The sequence below is a fragment of the Alligator mississippiensis genome, chromosome 15 (genome assembly GCF_030867095.1).
Source record: "Alligator mississippiensis isolate rAllMis1 chromosome 15, rAllMis1, whole genome shotgun sequence".
NCBI lineage: Eukaryota > Metazoa > Chordata > Crocodylia > Alligatoridae > Alligator > Alligator mississippiensis.
Window position 1 is genome coordinate 30,633,737 of NC_081838.1, and position 14,696 is coordinate 30,648,432.

Sequence of the window (14,696 nt, forward strand, 5' to 3'; positions counted from 1 at the left end):
CAACCCCTAGCACAAGGCAAAGCTCCCACTACACACAGCAGTGCCTGTGGCCCTAAGCCAGGACGGCGGCAGCAGAGTCAGGCGGGCAAAAAACCCGGCAGGGACATAGCGTGACCTGGAGAACAAGAGGCAACCCTCCAGGACTGCGGAGTAGCAATAAGTTACCCTGGAGAGAGGGTCCCCACAGGGAAGCCCTCCCCCCACCCCCCAACCCCAATATATTATAGGGTTTACTGTTTTGTAAACTTATACATAGATTATATATATGTCCTTACCCTTAATGGTTTTGTTGTGATCATAAATCTGTATATAGTTAAGTAATTGATGGGCTGGATCTGACTCTATAGGAGAAGAAGGCCACTGGGCTGTTGTGTCCCTCCACAGCACACTGCCCTGCCAATAATTCCCTCAATTGGAGAGGGAAGTACAAACCCACGTACACCCAAGCTACATGTAAACAAGGACAAATAAAGGAAGCCAGGAATTTCTCTTCATAACTTTTTAGGATCTTCTCTCTCTCTGTCTGTGTACATATATGAATGTCTGTGTGATATGGTAGATGTGGCTAGTGGAATGAAAACTAGCAAACATATCAGGAGAACGGTTTTAATCCCAGGCTCACATCAGTCTCGGCACAGGCCAGTGTTTGGTGAGATGCCCGAGCATATAATGCCTTTCATCCAGCCGATTTTGTACTCTGAAGGAAAGAAATGATATTTTACCAATCAACCCCTTCTCTCTGTCGTCTGCTTCAAGGTATTTCTACCTGCAGCCTTGGATAGCGACCGGTTCATTGATCCACCCATCCTGTGAGTACGTGCTACACACAAAGTCCTAGAGTAGGGGTGTCAAACATACAGCCCATGGATACACTTGTACCCACCCGCCAGGGCTCCTAGAGAAGCTGGGGTGAGTGGGGGTGACGCGTGCCACTAAAATCTAGGGTAGAGCCCCACAGATGATATGTGCCTGTGTTTGTCCCCAGACGGCTGTGTTCCCAGGTGCGTATCCAGCCCACAAGGAGCCCCACGGTCCATGTGTGTCCTGGGGGGCAGAAGAATCTGCCAGCTCTGTTCTAGAGGGGTTGCCTGAAAAACATCTGCTCAAACTAGCTGGAGACTGGGGCTGCAGGCATTGCCTTGTCTCTAGCCTTCATGCCCTGAGCCCATGGTTATGACCCAGAACTTGTTTCTCTTCTGACAGTGCTCAGGCATCCTCTGTGTTATCCACCACACAAATCATCCATAGTGTCAGGCAGCAAAGACACTGATTTCTCCTTCTCTTTCTTCTCTCTCTTTCTGCATAGGATGGGGCTTTAGTTGAAAGCAAAAAGGAATCACACGGGGAAGAACAACAGTGGGCTTGGAAAGGGGCATCTGTTCCCCCTGTTCTAAACCTCTGCTCTAAAATCACCCCAGAAAGATGCCCACCCAAGGCAGATACAAGTTAGGGTAAAATACACATTACTCATTATTATTACAATGCCTAAAATCTCAGCCACTGAAGAGGCCTGTAGGGAAGATGGGTAGGTAGGTCAATTATGCAAATAGGAAACGCCATGGATTTCCATTTGGAAATTTCAAACAAAGGGTGGGGAAATAGCTGTCCACACCTCATTAAGGCTTGTTACATTATGTTCTGCTCCCCAAGCCTTGGTAAGGCTTATTACATAGCACATTATATCTAGTTAATGATCAATAGCCCACACTTTCTTAAAAGCATTACAACATTTGGCCCCACCATCCCTGCCTTGTTAAAGCTTGTTACAGTCTGTGTGACCACCCCCACCTCATTAAAAAACACTTGCTTCTGTTTAGGCACATCTCCTTAAAAGCACACAAGTATTTTGTCCCACCTTCCATGCCTCATTAAAGCTTATTACATTTTGTGCCAACATTCAGTCCATACCTCATTCAAAACTGCATAGCTGTCCAAACCTCATTAATAACTTGCACTACTCCAGACTGCCACTCAGGCCTTGTTAAAGCTTCTTACATTGCACACCATTATCCACACCTTGTTAAAAGAGGTTTACATTGTACTTAGCTGTCCTGAGAAGCCAGGTCTAAGGCAATCAATTCATAACAGAGCCTAATTAGCATGATTCAATGCCCTAGGGACCATGGGACTCAGAAAATGGGGAGAAAATTTCATAGACATTAGGGCTGGAAGGGACCTCAGAAGATCATTGAGTCCAGCTCCCTGCCCCAGGGGCAGGAAGTCAGCTGGGGTCATAGGATCCCAGCAAAATAGGCATCCAAATTTCTCTTGAAGGTGTTCAATGTAGGTGTTTGTACCACCTCCAATGGCAGGCTATTTCAGACCTTGGGGGCTCGGACAGTAAAGAAATTCTTCCTTATGTCCAGCCTGAAACGGTCTTGCAGTAGTTTATAACCATTCAACCTTGTCATCCCTTGGGGCACTCTGGTGAACAATTGTTCCCCCAGATCCTGGCGCGCACCCCTGATAAACTTATAGGTGGCCATCAGATCGCCCCTGAGCCTGCACTTTTCCAGGCTAAAAAGCCCCATGGCTCTCAGCCTGTAATCATAAGATCAGTTTTCCTGACCTCTGATCATGCGCGTGGCTCTCCTCTGGACTCTTTCAAGCTTCTCCACATCCTTTTTGAATTGTGAAGCCCAAAACTGGACGCAGTACTCCAGCTGCAGCCTCACCAAGGCCGAGTACAATGGGAGAATGACATCCCAGGATTTGCTTGAGAAGCATCTATGGATGCAAGCCAGCATTTTCGTCATTTAACTAGCCGCAGCATCACATTGAAGGCTCATGTTCATCTTGTGAGCCCCAAGTCCCTTTCATCTGTAGCGCTAGCCAGCATAGCACTGCCGAGCCTATAAGGATGCTGCAGGTTTTTCCTCCCAAGGTGGAGAACCTTGCATTTTTTCAGTGTTAAACACCATCAGGTTCTCGTCCGCCCATTTCTTGAGCCTGTCGAGGTCAGCCTGGATCACCCTCCTTCCTCAGGTGCGGATGCTTTACCCCAGAGTTTGGTATCATCAGCAAACTTGGCCAGTCCACTTCGGACTCCAATGTCCACATCATTAAGATGTCGAACAATATAGGTCTGTTGGCTGCAAATGTCCAACTGGGAGTCCTTAAAATTCTGGTTTATTAGGCAGATTGAAACACTGTAATGAAGTCAAATCATAAGCCTTGGGGCTGGTCCCCCCCCCCCCCCACACACACACACACACACACACACGCAGTAGCGAGTTACAAGAGTCGGGTATACCTATCTCATAGGCGCTGGAGTCTACCGTCGATGGCCAGTTGAGGCTTCTTCCAGCGTGGTGTTATCCTCCAGAAGGGGGTCGCTGGCTGGTCCTTCTGGCTGGACAGGTCGGGTGCTGGTCAAGTTGGAGATCAAGAGGGCGCTGCTGAGGGTCACTTTGCACTGCTTTTTATCTGTCCTTGCCAGACTTTGGTGACTCCCCAGTTTTCAGGTTTGCCCAATCCAGGGGTCATTGACCCTCGTGGGACTTCCCCCTCGGTGGCTACTGGATGGCATCTGTCAGCCCCAGGGGTCGTCCGCATGTACGTGCAGGTTTGGGAGTCCGTTGATGAATTTTGAATAGGGCTCTGGGAGCAGTCGATCTGGAGATATTCAGCCCCAAAAGTTGGTCCCCGGCGTTGATTAACTCAGACCAGGGTTTCTAGCCCTTGAACAGTAAAGTTTAGAGAATTCCCGGCTGTTACATTGTCTCCTATTGATTTCTTCCCTTGATTGATCTGCGGTTTTCCTAGGTTTTAATTTCCGCCTGCTACAGTGTTACACATTCAATCACTGATTCACTCGCTCTTTCAGGGGCCCGCCTGATACAGGGAAACCGCAGTTTGATTCCTGCTCTTGTTAACATTGTTACAATGTATAACTTATTTCTGAAACTAAACACATTTAGTTAAAAGGTGAGGAGTATAAAATATAAGCTACAAGAGCAATGGCATGGCACACAAATAGATAAAAATATCAAAATACAAGGGGAGATACAAAATACACACATACAAACTTTAAAACACAATTCCTTATCTTATACTGAAAGAAAGAGGAAGGAAGAAAAGGTAGAAGAGAAAGATATCCAAAGAAGGGAGAGCAACTACAGGTGAGAGGAAAAGGGGGCTTTCTGCTACAGGGGACGGACAGAGCCTTGGGGAGCCCCACTGGTCACAGGGCACCACGATGATTGACTTCCATCACTCCCCACCCTCTGGGTCCAACCATGGAGCCAATTCCCCAGCCAGCGGATCGTGGTGGACCCAAAGCCGCAGTTGTCCAGTTTCGCCAAGAGGTGATCATGGGATACCAGATCGAAGGCTTTTTGAAGTCAAGATATATGACATCAATCTCTTCTCCCTTGTCCAGGTGATAGGTCACCTGGTCATAAAAGGAAATAAGATTGGTCAAGCAAGACCTACCTGCAACAAACCCCTGCTGGGTATCCCTCAGGATGTCGCCATCAGCCAGTCTGTTAAGAATGGCCTCTTTAATAATCTTTTCTAAGACCTTGCCCAGGATAGAGATCAGGCTGATGGGCCTGGAGTTTACCAGATCCACTTTCCTCCCTTTCTTGAAGATAGGGACCACACCACAGCACCAGGAGTTCTCAAAGACCCGTGCCAGGGTCTGAGCTATGATGCTTGCCAGCTCCTTGAGTACCCTGGGGTTTAGACTATCAGGGCCAGCTGACTAGAAGGTTGCGTGGTGGGCTCCTGCGTTGAGCCATCCACCTCACCACGCCCGACCACCTTCCAGGGTCCAAGTGCCTTCCTGGGGGTGCCTCATGTCTGGCCAAACCCCTTCCTGGAGCACACCCGGTAGCCTGGGGTAAAAACTGCCACCACCCAGGGCTGGGCTTTATTCTGGCTCTGTGCATCCTGGGAAACACAGACATAGTATCCCTCGAGGGTACTTGACGCACTTCAAGCACTTGGGGGTGCTTCTCTCAGTCAGAAGCACAAGTAGTGGTCTCCCTTAGTCAGCCGAACCAAGGGGACCCCAAGTCATAACCTAGACCCACCCCGATTAAGTCTCCCATGCTAGGTACAAAGGAGAACTTTATTGGTTACAAGGAGTAGGGTTGGACTAGGGTACAGGATAAAGCAGTATCAGAGAAATCCCACAGAGCAAACTGGCATGGCTGGGTAGCCTTTGATCACGCATCTGAGTTACTGCAAGCTATGTATCTAGTTAGATCTCAGGTAGCTTACTCACAAGGATCATGCAGAGGCAGGTGGAGATTCCCCCTGGAGGCAGGCAGTTCCTTGATCATGAGTTTTGAGAGAGAGAGAGAGAGAGAGAGAGAGCAAGTTTCAGGTGGTCCAGCTCTTCTCTGTCTCTGAGTCTTCCTCATGGCTGCTGCCCCCTCCTCCTCCTGGGCAGTCCTTAACTTATATAGCCCTTGTGACCTCATTTACCTGGTCCAATGGAGGCCAACACCTGTTGGCTGTCAGCCAACCAATTTGAAATGCATCACTAGTTTCTGGGCAGACTGGCAGTTCCTAGCTCCCCAGGGAACCCAAGCCCCTCACCTAGGCATGTGATGCCAGTCACGTGGGCAGAGGGAGCAGGTTCCCCCCTCCGTCAGGAATGTATCCAGCTTAGGTTACATAGGGTAAGGTGTGTACCCTCTGCAGGGCCCATGTTAACAAACTGTCACAGAGCAGAGTTTTTGGGGAGAAACAAGAGGTGGCCTTCTGCCACATTGCCGACGGCCAGTCAGTTAAGAATGGCCTCTTTAATAATCGTTTCTAAGACCTTCCTCAGGATAGAGGTCAAGCTGCTGAGCCTGTAGTTTGCCAGATCCACTTTCCTCCCTTTCGTGAAGATAGGCACCACACTGACCTTCTTCCAATCTTCGGGCACTTCACCAGAGTGCCAGAAGTTCTCAAAGATCTGTGCCAGGGACTGGGCTATGATGCGCGCCAGCTGCTTGTGTACCCTGGGGTGTAGGCTATCAGGGCCAGCTGACTTGAAGGTGTCCAGCCTCTTAAGGTGTTCCTTCACGAGGTCAGCAATGATGGAGAGCAGGGAATCTCCCTCACCTGGGCCTATTTCCAGCCAACATAGCCCCTTCCACCCATAAAGCTCCACTGATCTTCTCTCCCATCACTGATCCCAGGCCGTGACCCCCAGTCCCCACTCCTGAGACTGGTGCCAGGCTACGGGTGATGGGGTTGCCCACGGCTGACGCGTAGTGCTTGATGTTGGCACAGTCGCAGGTAAGGCCTAAGGCAGGTGCGCGGCTCTGCGGGGCTGGTTGGATCTTGACAGTGGAGTATTGGACGTTGTCAGGGTTGGTCTAGGGGGGGAAAAGCCACTGGGCATTAGGCTGGGGACTAGCACCAAGGGTCAGGCTGGCGGGGCTACAGCATGAGGAGCTGGGAGCCAGGACATTTGGGATCCCTCCCCAGCTCTGCTCTGAAGAGTGTCAGCTCTGGGAGAGGACTGGGAGAAGGAAAGAGCCTGACTACTGCTGCCAGACCTTCCCCCCCTGTCCCCCCAGCCCAAGCTCAAGCAGCAGAAGCCAGTGCTACCATGAGGTGGGGGGTGGACTGGGGCCAGTGCCTCGCAACCCTAGGTCCTGGATTAAACGTCTTTGCTGCCCTAGCAGCTCTGATATACCCTGCATGGAGCTGCGATCCCCTCTGCCCCCACCCCACCCCAGCTGGGACTGACATCACTCCAGCTGTGTTAGCGTCCAGTCCATCTGCTCGGGGAGGGAGAGGGGCCAGCTCATGTCTCCCCCACCTTCCACCCCATCCCTGGCACTGAGCTCACCCTAGTCCAGCCTGAAAGCTAAAAGGGCCCAATTGTGCTCCAACAGGGTGACATCGGGGCAGAGCTGGGGAGAGAACCCAGGTGTTTGGGCTCCCCGTTCTAACCCCCAAGTCCTCGCTCCCCTCCCAGAGCTGCACAGAGCCCATGCATCTGGGCTCCCAGCCCCCTGCTCTTACCCACCCCCTCACACCCCACTTCCCCTCCCAGAGCAGGGGTGGAGCCCAGGCGCCCAGGCTCCTGGGACATACCAGCGAGCTGCTCACCTTGGGGGCTGTCTTCATGGGCTGGCTGTAGATGGTGGCTGCCTTGCTGTTCCCTGTGGCTCTGCTGGGTAGGGGGGAAATGAGACAGGGACATGTTACTGGGGTAGGTGCAGGGGTGGAGAAGGGCCTTCACCACCCAGCCCTTAGGGAGCTATGGAGCATTGCAGTTCCCGCCCCGCCAGCGGAGCTGCACAGGAAGGAAGGCAGGCAGTGGGATTGTGGGGCTAGGGGAGACATCACAGCGTGGTCTGAGGTCTAAGGACCAAGGGCTGGAGGCATGGGGGAGTGGTGATCCAGGCCTGATTCAGGAGCACCGTCATGGACAGGGGGTGAGAGAATGGCAATGTTTTTTCACCTCCATCAAGGCACCCTCAACATACACTCACACACACACACAAAGAACACAGGCACCTGGAACACGTGCAAACACACACACGCACATCTGCATGTTTGGACACTCACAAAGAACCCAGGCATCTGGAACATGTGCCTGTGCACACGCATGCACACACAAAGAGAACGCAGGCATCCAAAACACACACACACCCCTTGAACCATGTCTCTCACACTCCGCCCCTGCCCAGGCATCCAAGACACACCCCGCAAAACCCAGGTGTCCCATACATCCCCACCACCCCGCACCCAGGCACCTGTAGTGCGTATATGCACACCCCACCTCCCCCAAAGCCCAGGTGCCTGACACATGTACGTATATACAAACCAGGCATCTGGGTCTCACACACACACACACAAACCCCAGGTGTCTGAGACACCTCCCCCGCCCCCCCAAAACACAATTCCCCTGAGCAGAGAGCACTAGCACACTACCTCCCCATCTGCGCTGTGGAAGATTCGGGGGGGTATCCATGTCCAGCTGCTCCTTGCCCAGCTCAGGGGCATCCTGGGGACCCGCATCAACTGGCTCGTACTGCTCTATGTTCTTGTACGTCAGCTCTGACATCGGGGCGTCCACCTGGGCCTGCGGCGGGGGAGAAGGGGAGGGTGACACAGCAGCCCAGGAAACCAGGAGTCTGAGCATCCAGCCCTGTGGCTCTACACCACCCTCATCCGGACACTGCAGAGCTCAGGAGAGACCCCAGGCGTCCAGGCTCTGTGCCCCCCGCATCCCAGGTCGGGGGAGACCCCAGGTGTCCGGGCTCTCTGTCCCCCAACTCTCACGCACTTTACCCCCTGCTCCCCTCCGAGATCAGGGGGAGACCCCAGGCGTCCAGGCCCCCAACCACTCCTGCTCCAACCTGTAGACACCCCTCCCCTCTCGGAGCTGGGAGACGGCTGCGGCCTTTCCCCTTCACTCACTGGGCTGTAGCGTCCTGCCATGGTGGCCTTGCTTTGCTTTCTCCCCCATTTCTTCCTGCACATAAAAAACAGACGACAAGTATTTGGCTAGGAACAAAACCCTCTAACACATGAGCTCGGTGGTATCACCCCAAATCCCACCCCTGGATTGAAAACATATGCTTGTTTTAATGAGTAGCATTCATTTCCTCCCTGTTATACAGGAAAAAAACTTGCAGTTGCTTCCAGGCAAAACACTACAGTAATTTGGCATGGAAAACCGGGAAGTGAACCTTCCGGGGGCTTTTTCACCCTATTTCGTCCTTGCCCAAAATGGTTTTGATGTTCCCAAATCTGCCTTTTGTGGCTGGAAAAAAAAAGCCCCCAACGGTGTTCCCTTCTAAACCAATCCTTTCTAGGCTTTCTCATCAGATTTCTTCCCTCCAGAAAATGGCCAAAGGCTTCTAGGATCCCAAAATCTGCTTGTTGCCCCAAGAGACCTCTAAAAATGCCCCTTTTGACCTATAACCTCAGCCCGTTTCTAGCTGGAAACAGGTGGGGTTGTCTCTGCACCAAGTGCATGCTGCAGAAACCCTCGTGCTTCAGCCTAGGAACCTCCTTACATCACTGAAGTGATGTAAAAAGGCCCCAAATTCACATAAAAACTGGGGCAGGGCAGAAAACGGGGCCAAAACAGCCCCATGCCCGCCCCCCCGGCTGTGGGGATCTTACTTATAAGCCACCAGAGGAGGGGTGGCTTGGCCCCAAACCCGTCACAGCAGCAGCTCGGCGCGGGCGGCCGCACCCCGCCCAGCACGACTGAGCGCGACCCTCGCCCCCGTCGCGCTCCCCGCACGGCGAGGCCGGCTCCCGCGCGTGCCGGCACGCAACCGGCGGCGGCGGCGGCGGCCGCGGCGGGACTACATCTCCCACGATGCACCGCGGGGCCGCGGCGCTGGAGCATTGTGGGAGGCGTAGTCCGGCCGCCGCCCGCCGCCCGCCGCCCGGGCAGGGCGCAGGCAGCCCCGCCGGTTCCCCGTCTGCCGCCTTTGCTCGGCACACACCCCAAACCTGATGCTGTTCCAGCTGGAAACAGGGGCTTTGGGGAAGGGGCAGATTCTCTTTCACTGAAAACCTTACTAGCCCTTGATGAGCCTTTAAATAGCAGTGCCCGGGGCTGGCAAGCCCCACGGAGACCACGGCAGAGCCTTTCAGCCTCCGTGCAGCCCCTCGTCACGCCCCCTTCAACCCCTTACAAGCTCACTGCAGCCCATCCCACGCCTTCAAACCCGTCTAAACCTGCGAAGCCCCTTCCCCAACCCCTTCCAGACCCCTTTAAAGGCTTTACAAACACATTTGACCCCCTTTGAACCCCATCTCAGCCCTCAAAAACCCGTTCAGCCCTTCCAGTCTTCAACCCCCTTTCACCCCCCCCCCCGCCCCCGTTAGCCCCTTAAAGCCCTTTAGCGCCCGCCCCGCGGCGAGCCTAGTTGAACCCTCTGCCTCCTGGCGTCCCAGCCACGGGGCGCGGTCACTGCGCACGTGCCTTTGCTGGCGACGGTGACGGAGCAGGACGGGACCCCCGCCCCGCACCGTGTAACACAAGTACCTGCAGGCCAGAGCCAGCCCCAGCCCCAGCAGAAGCAGCAGGAACACGGCACCGCTGATGCCGGCGGCCAAAGCGGAAACCAGCCCTTGGGAGGAGGCTGCAAGGGAGAAAGGAGGGTGCGGGAGGGCTGGCAAACCCCGGCTTTGCACCAGGGTAGGAGAGAAGGGAGACTCTCCCCCGGCGTGGGTGGGTGGGTGGTAGAGGGGGCTAGGACAGGTGGGTGGGCAGGGTGATTGCTCCCCTAGACGGGCACAGATGGGCACACTCAAGAGCAACTGAGATGGCCTGCTTAGCAGGGGACAGGGGTGTCTCAAGGCACATATTCCCACACCCACACCCCCGGTGTCTGGGACACACTGCCAGCCCAGCCCAGCCCATCCCACACATACAGACAGCACCCAGGCGTCCAGGGTACGCGCGCACGCACACACCCACACCCACACCCACTGACCCCAGGCACCCAGGTGGCTCTCAACCTCTGTAAGATGCAGCCAGAAAGATCCCCCTGCTCTCGCACTGGGCGCCCAGCTCAGGCACTTACCCCGAATGGTGATTCTGGAAGACTCTGTGGGCCCCACCTCGTTCTGCACCACACAGTGATATATCCCAGCATCCTTTGCTCCAACCTTCAGTATCTTCTGGGACCCCTTCCACTCCATGCTGTCCTTGTACCAGTTGTAGGTGACCGCCTCGGGGAGGCTGCTGTTGAAATGGCAGGTTAAGATCAGATACTCCCCTTCACTCAGCTTGGATGGGGACGGAGGCGTGATGTTAACCCCCTTAGGGGCATCTGTAAGAGGCAGGAGAGAAGACAGCATTTAAAGGAGTCTAGAAGAGCTTGGTTTTGTGCCCTTCTCTGCTGTGTTGTGAGCACAGTTATTGGGCACTGTCCATTTATGTGTCCTGTGAATCCTTCAGTGGCACTCATCATGTTCTCTGCTGATACTATGGAGGTGGCTGGCCCCAGGGAGGAAGATGATTCCCCATAAGGCACTGAGCAGACACAGCCCAGCCCTCCACCCCTCTCCTCCCCTCGTTTCCCGCAGCCCTGGCACATGGGGCATCGAGGGAGAGATGGGGACATGGGGAACATTATAGAGCGGGCAGGATGGACACAGATTTGGGGGCACAGGGTGGGTGGAGGGGAGACATGGGACAGGGTGAGGGTCCAGGACAGAACCAGGCTGGGCCAGGGCAGGAGCAGGGGGCAGGAACTGCTCTCCAGAGTGCCCCAGTCAGAGCTAGGGCAGGTCTTGGTCAGAGCCGGGGCAAGCTTGAGGAGGTCATGAAAAGCCCCAGGTCAGTCAGGTAATGTCCCAGCAGCACTCACTGAATTCAGGGTTTACTGCCAAGAGCTCTGGAGTAGCCATAAGGCGGCTGCGGTGGGGACAAGGTAGGATAGGACCTCGAGCTGGGCTCAGGGGCTCCCAACACTCACAATGAACCGTGATGGATTTGTTGCCAGAGGAGACCAGGAACGCCCACCCGGGGCCGGAGACCCAGATGCTGCAAGTGTAGACACCTCCATGAGCAGTGCTGGTGTCGCTGATGTGCAAATTCTGCCCTCTTTCCTGCAGCCACTTGTCCCCATGCGTCCAGAAGTACCTGGCCACGGGGATCCGGGTGGCATCCAAGCAGCGCATGGTGACATAGTCATGTTCCTTCACCACTTGCTTTGCCCCCGGGAGAAAGATCTTCAAGTGCAGATTCCCTGGGGGTGAGCGGCCAAGACCGGGGTCAGGGCCTGGCATTGAAGCTGGGTTCAGAGCGAAGGAGCTTGGTTCCTTGACTCTGAGCCCCAGTGCTCTAACCCACCAACACCACTGCCTTCCCAGGTAACCCAGGTGTCCCAGGCCCCTCTGCACTCACCCCCACAGCCCCCAGAGTGGGAGAGAAACCAGGTGCCCAAGTTCCTGGGCTGAGGGAGACCTCATAGAAGAGCTCACCTAGTTGTAGGGGCTGGTTCTGTTCAGGGCTGCACTGGTCTCTGTGTCCATCCACCCGGCAGCTCAGCATCATGTTAGGACCCAGCTGGGATGGGGACACCTGCAGCGAGCTGTTCCCCATCCCAGCCGGGATCCTCTGGTCATCCCGTTTGTCCCAGACAGGGGATCCCTGGCAGTCAGGCTGCACGGAGCAGGAGAGGGACCCCTGTCCCCGTGGTGTCTTCAGGCTAGGACGGCATGGGTGGGCTGGGAGGAGAGATGCCCATGAGCCAGGCTGGGCCCTGGGGGGGATCCAGTCTCCAGAGCAACTCACAAGGGCCAGATGCATCCCAACTGTCCCAGACCATCCCATTAGCAGCACTGAATTCTGGGATAGTTGAGGAGGCCAGAGACGGGGCTGGTGGGCCGGAGGTAACAGAGCCAGCTCTGGGGCTGCCCTCCCCTCACAGATGCGGCCAGTGGGGCAGTTGGGACCTGCTTACCAGTCACACGGAGCTGCACGGCCCCAGGGCTGCACCACTCTTCATTCCCTTTCCCAGTGCAGACCTGGTAGGTACCCTGATCCCCTAGGCGCAGCCCCATGAGCTGCAGAGAGCAGTTGCCCGGGTGTTTGCTGAAGGACCAGGTCCGGTTTTTGAAGGCCGCATCAACATAAGCCTTGTCTGAGTGATAAGCAATAATGACTCTATTCTGCTTCCAGCACACAGCTCCAATGTCCTTCCCCAGAGGGATGTTGTAGCTGCACTCGAGGGTCACGCAGGAGCCCTCCTGCACATCCATGGGGTCTTTTGGGAGGGCCACAACCCAGTCCTTAAGGTCAGCACCTGGCAGGAAGCAGAGCAGCCAGAATGTGACACGGGGCAACCTCCCCCCAAGAGAGCCAGAAGCCCAAATCCCCTGGTCACCATCTCCTGGAGCCTAATTCTCATAGGAATTAGGTCTGGTGGAGAACCCTGGTATCCAGGTCCCGAGTTCAGGGGAGAACCCAAGTATCCTGGCCCAGGGCCCGGATAGAAAAGGGGCCTGAAAATGGTAATTTTTCCCCCGTTGTTTGATTATTATTATCATTATCCCTGGCAAAGGGAGATGATACTAAAAGTTCACCCGGGGCTGCCAGGAGTCTACATACGGTGCTGACCTAGGTCCAGGTCCAGGTCCAGGTCCAGGGGAGAACCCAGGTGTCCAGGCTCCCAGAGCCCCCCAGCTCTAACTCCCCCAGACCACAGAGGGAGAAGGAACCCAGGCCTCCGGGCACCCAACTCACCTCCCAGCAGGCCGAGGGGGGTCAGCAGGACCATGGCCACGTAGTTCCAGTGCCAGGAGGCCATCAGGGCAGGGGCAGCTGAAGTGAACAGGGTTCCAGCTGAGGGCACAAGATTTGGGGAAGGGGCTGGGACCTGGCCAGAGGCCCCCCCTCTCCCCGCCCCACGGTCCAGCACAGCACCCCCGAGTACCCCCCAGACCGGAGATATTGCAACATGTCTAATGTCCCCTAGTGGTCCCCGTTGGCCACTGCAGCCCCAGCTGGACTGATACCAACCTGGCACCCCCTGGGCGGCCCCATTGGCTACTGCACAGTGCCCTCTAGAGCCCCCCGCACCTTGCTCCCCCCAGCCCAGTGCCCCCTGGAGTCCCAAGGGGACACTGAAGATCTATGCAGGGGCCAGGGAGCAGCGCCATCCCCCAGTGCCCACCCCCTTGGCTGCCAGCCACAGCCCCGTCACCACTTCCACCTCTTTCCCTTGTGACAGCAAGATATTATCACCAGCCTCATGATATGGGCCCCACATCGGCATCCCCATCCCCCCACTGTGCTCAGAGCCTGCCTTTGGGCGGTGGCACTGGGGGTATGAGGAGGACCTGGGTTTCCAGGCTCCAAATCCTTCGCGCTACCCCAGACCTGGCTCCCCTCTGGAGAACCCGGGTGTCCGGGCTCCCTGCACCCCCGGCTCTGAACCCTCCGACCCCCCTTCCCTCCCATGGTAGAGAGAGATCCCAAGTGTCTGGAGCCCTGGGGGGTGGGGGGAGGGTTGTCTGGCACCCAGGTGGCCCCAATCCTGGCTGAGGGTCCTACCTGTCCTGGGTCTCAGGCTCCTGTCCCAGTCCAGGCGCTGGCTCCACCAGGCAGGGGGGTTCCAGGCAGAGGACCCCTCCCAGCTGCGCCCAGCACTGTGCACCCTGCACTGTGACTCGGGGCAGGAAAGGCTGCAATAGGCCACACCCCTGAGGTGGCAGCTGGGAGGGCCAGTGGTTAGAGCACACGCCCGGCCGCCTGGGTGCTCTGCAACTCTGGGAGGAGAGTGGGGGCTGGGAGCCCGGATGCCTGCGTTCTCTCCTGGCCCCATTACACACACACACACAACCTGCACCCCCGTACCAGAGCCAGTGAAAGGAAACAGGAGCCTGGAAGCCTCTAGCGACAACAGGCCTAACGAAGCAGCAGCCCTTAATTGGGTTTCAGCCTGGTGCATTGTGGTCTGTCAATAGTCTCCAGACACACACCTACAAGTAAAGCCCCAAAGCCAGACCCACCCTGGCTAGGTACACACATGCACGCATGGAGCCCAGGTGTCCGGGACACACACATGGATCTTGGTGTCCGGTGTGGACACACACTTGCATACATGGAACCCAGGTGTCTGAGATGGACACACACATATGGAACCCAGGCACCTGGGACACACACACACACACTTTTTCTCTACCCCCTTCGCACCCCTCCCCGGCAGGCCACTCGTTCCGCCATTCTCTCTCTCTCTTTCCTTCTGTTCTTTGTCCACTCCTTC

The 14,696-nt window shown here is 55.7% G+C and overlaps 1 protein-coding gene across 16 annotated transcripts; it reads right to left on the minus strand.

Annotated features, from left to right (window-relative positions):
• Positions 1-592: 592 nt before the first annotated feature.
• Positions 593-14,327, minus strand: LOC106738577 (B-cell receptor CD22). 16 transcript variants are annotated; one of them, XR_009457511.1, is made up of 13 exons: positions 13,985-14,315; positions 13,175-13,273; positions 12,393-12,734; positions 11,911-12,156; positions 11,403-11,675; positions 10,506-10,754; positions 9,965-10,061; positions 8,377-8,431; positions 7,888-8,038; positions 7,060-7,123; positions 5,231-6,317; positions 3,254-4,393; positions 593-697 (listed from the first exon to the last, which is right to left on the minus strand). XR_009457511.1 is itself a non-coding variant. In XM_059718790.1 (11 exons), the coding sequence occupies exons 1-10, from the start codon at positions 14,253-14,255 to the stop codon at positions 7,074-7,076; spliced, it is 1,830 nt and encodes a 609-aa protein (XP_059574773.1). In that variant the 5' UTR covers positions 14,256-14,327; the 3' UTR covers positions 593-697; positions 7,060-7,073. The 16 variants fall into 16 exon arrangements, 5 of the variants coding, with proteins under 5 accessions (XP_059574773.1, XP_059574772.1, XP_059574771.1 ...); XR_009457520.1 differs by having other exon boundaries at positions 593-4,393; positions 7,045-7,120; positions 13,985-14,327; XR_009457519.1 differs by having other exon boundaries at positions 593-4,393; positions 5,231-5,279; positions 7,060-7,120; positions 13,985-14,325.
• Positions 14,328-14,696: the final 369 nt, after the last annotated feature.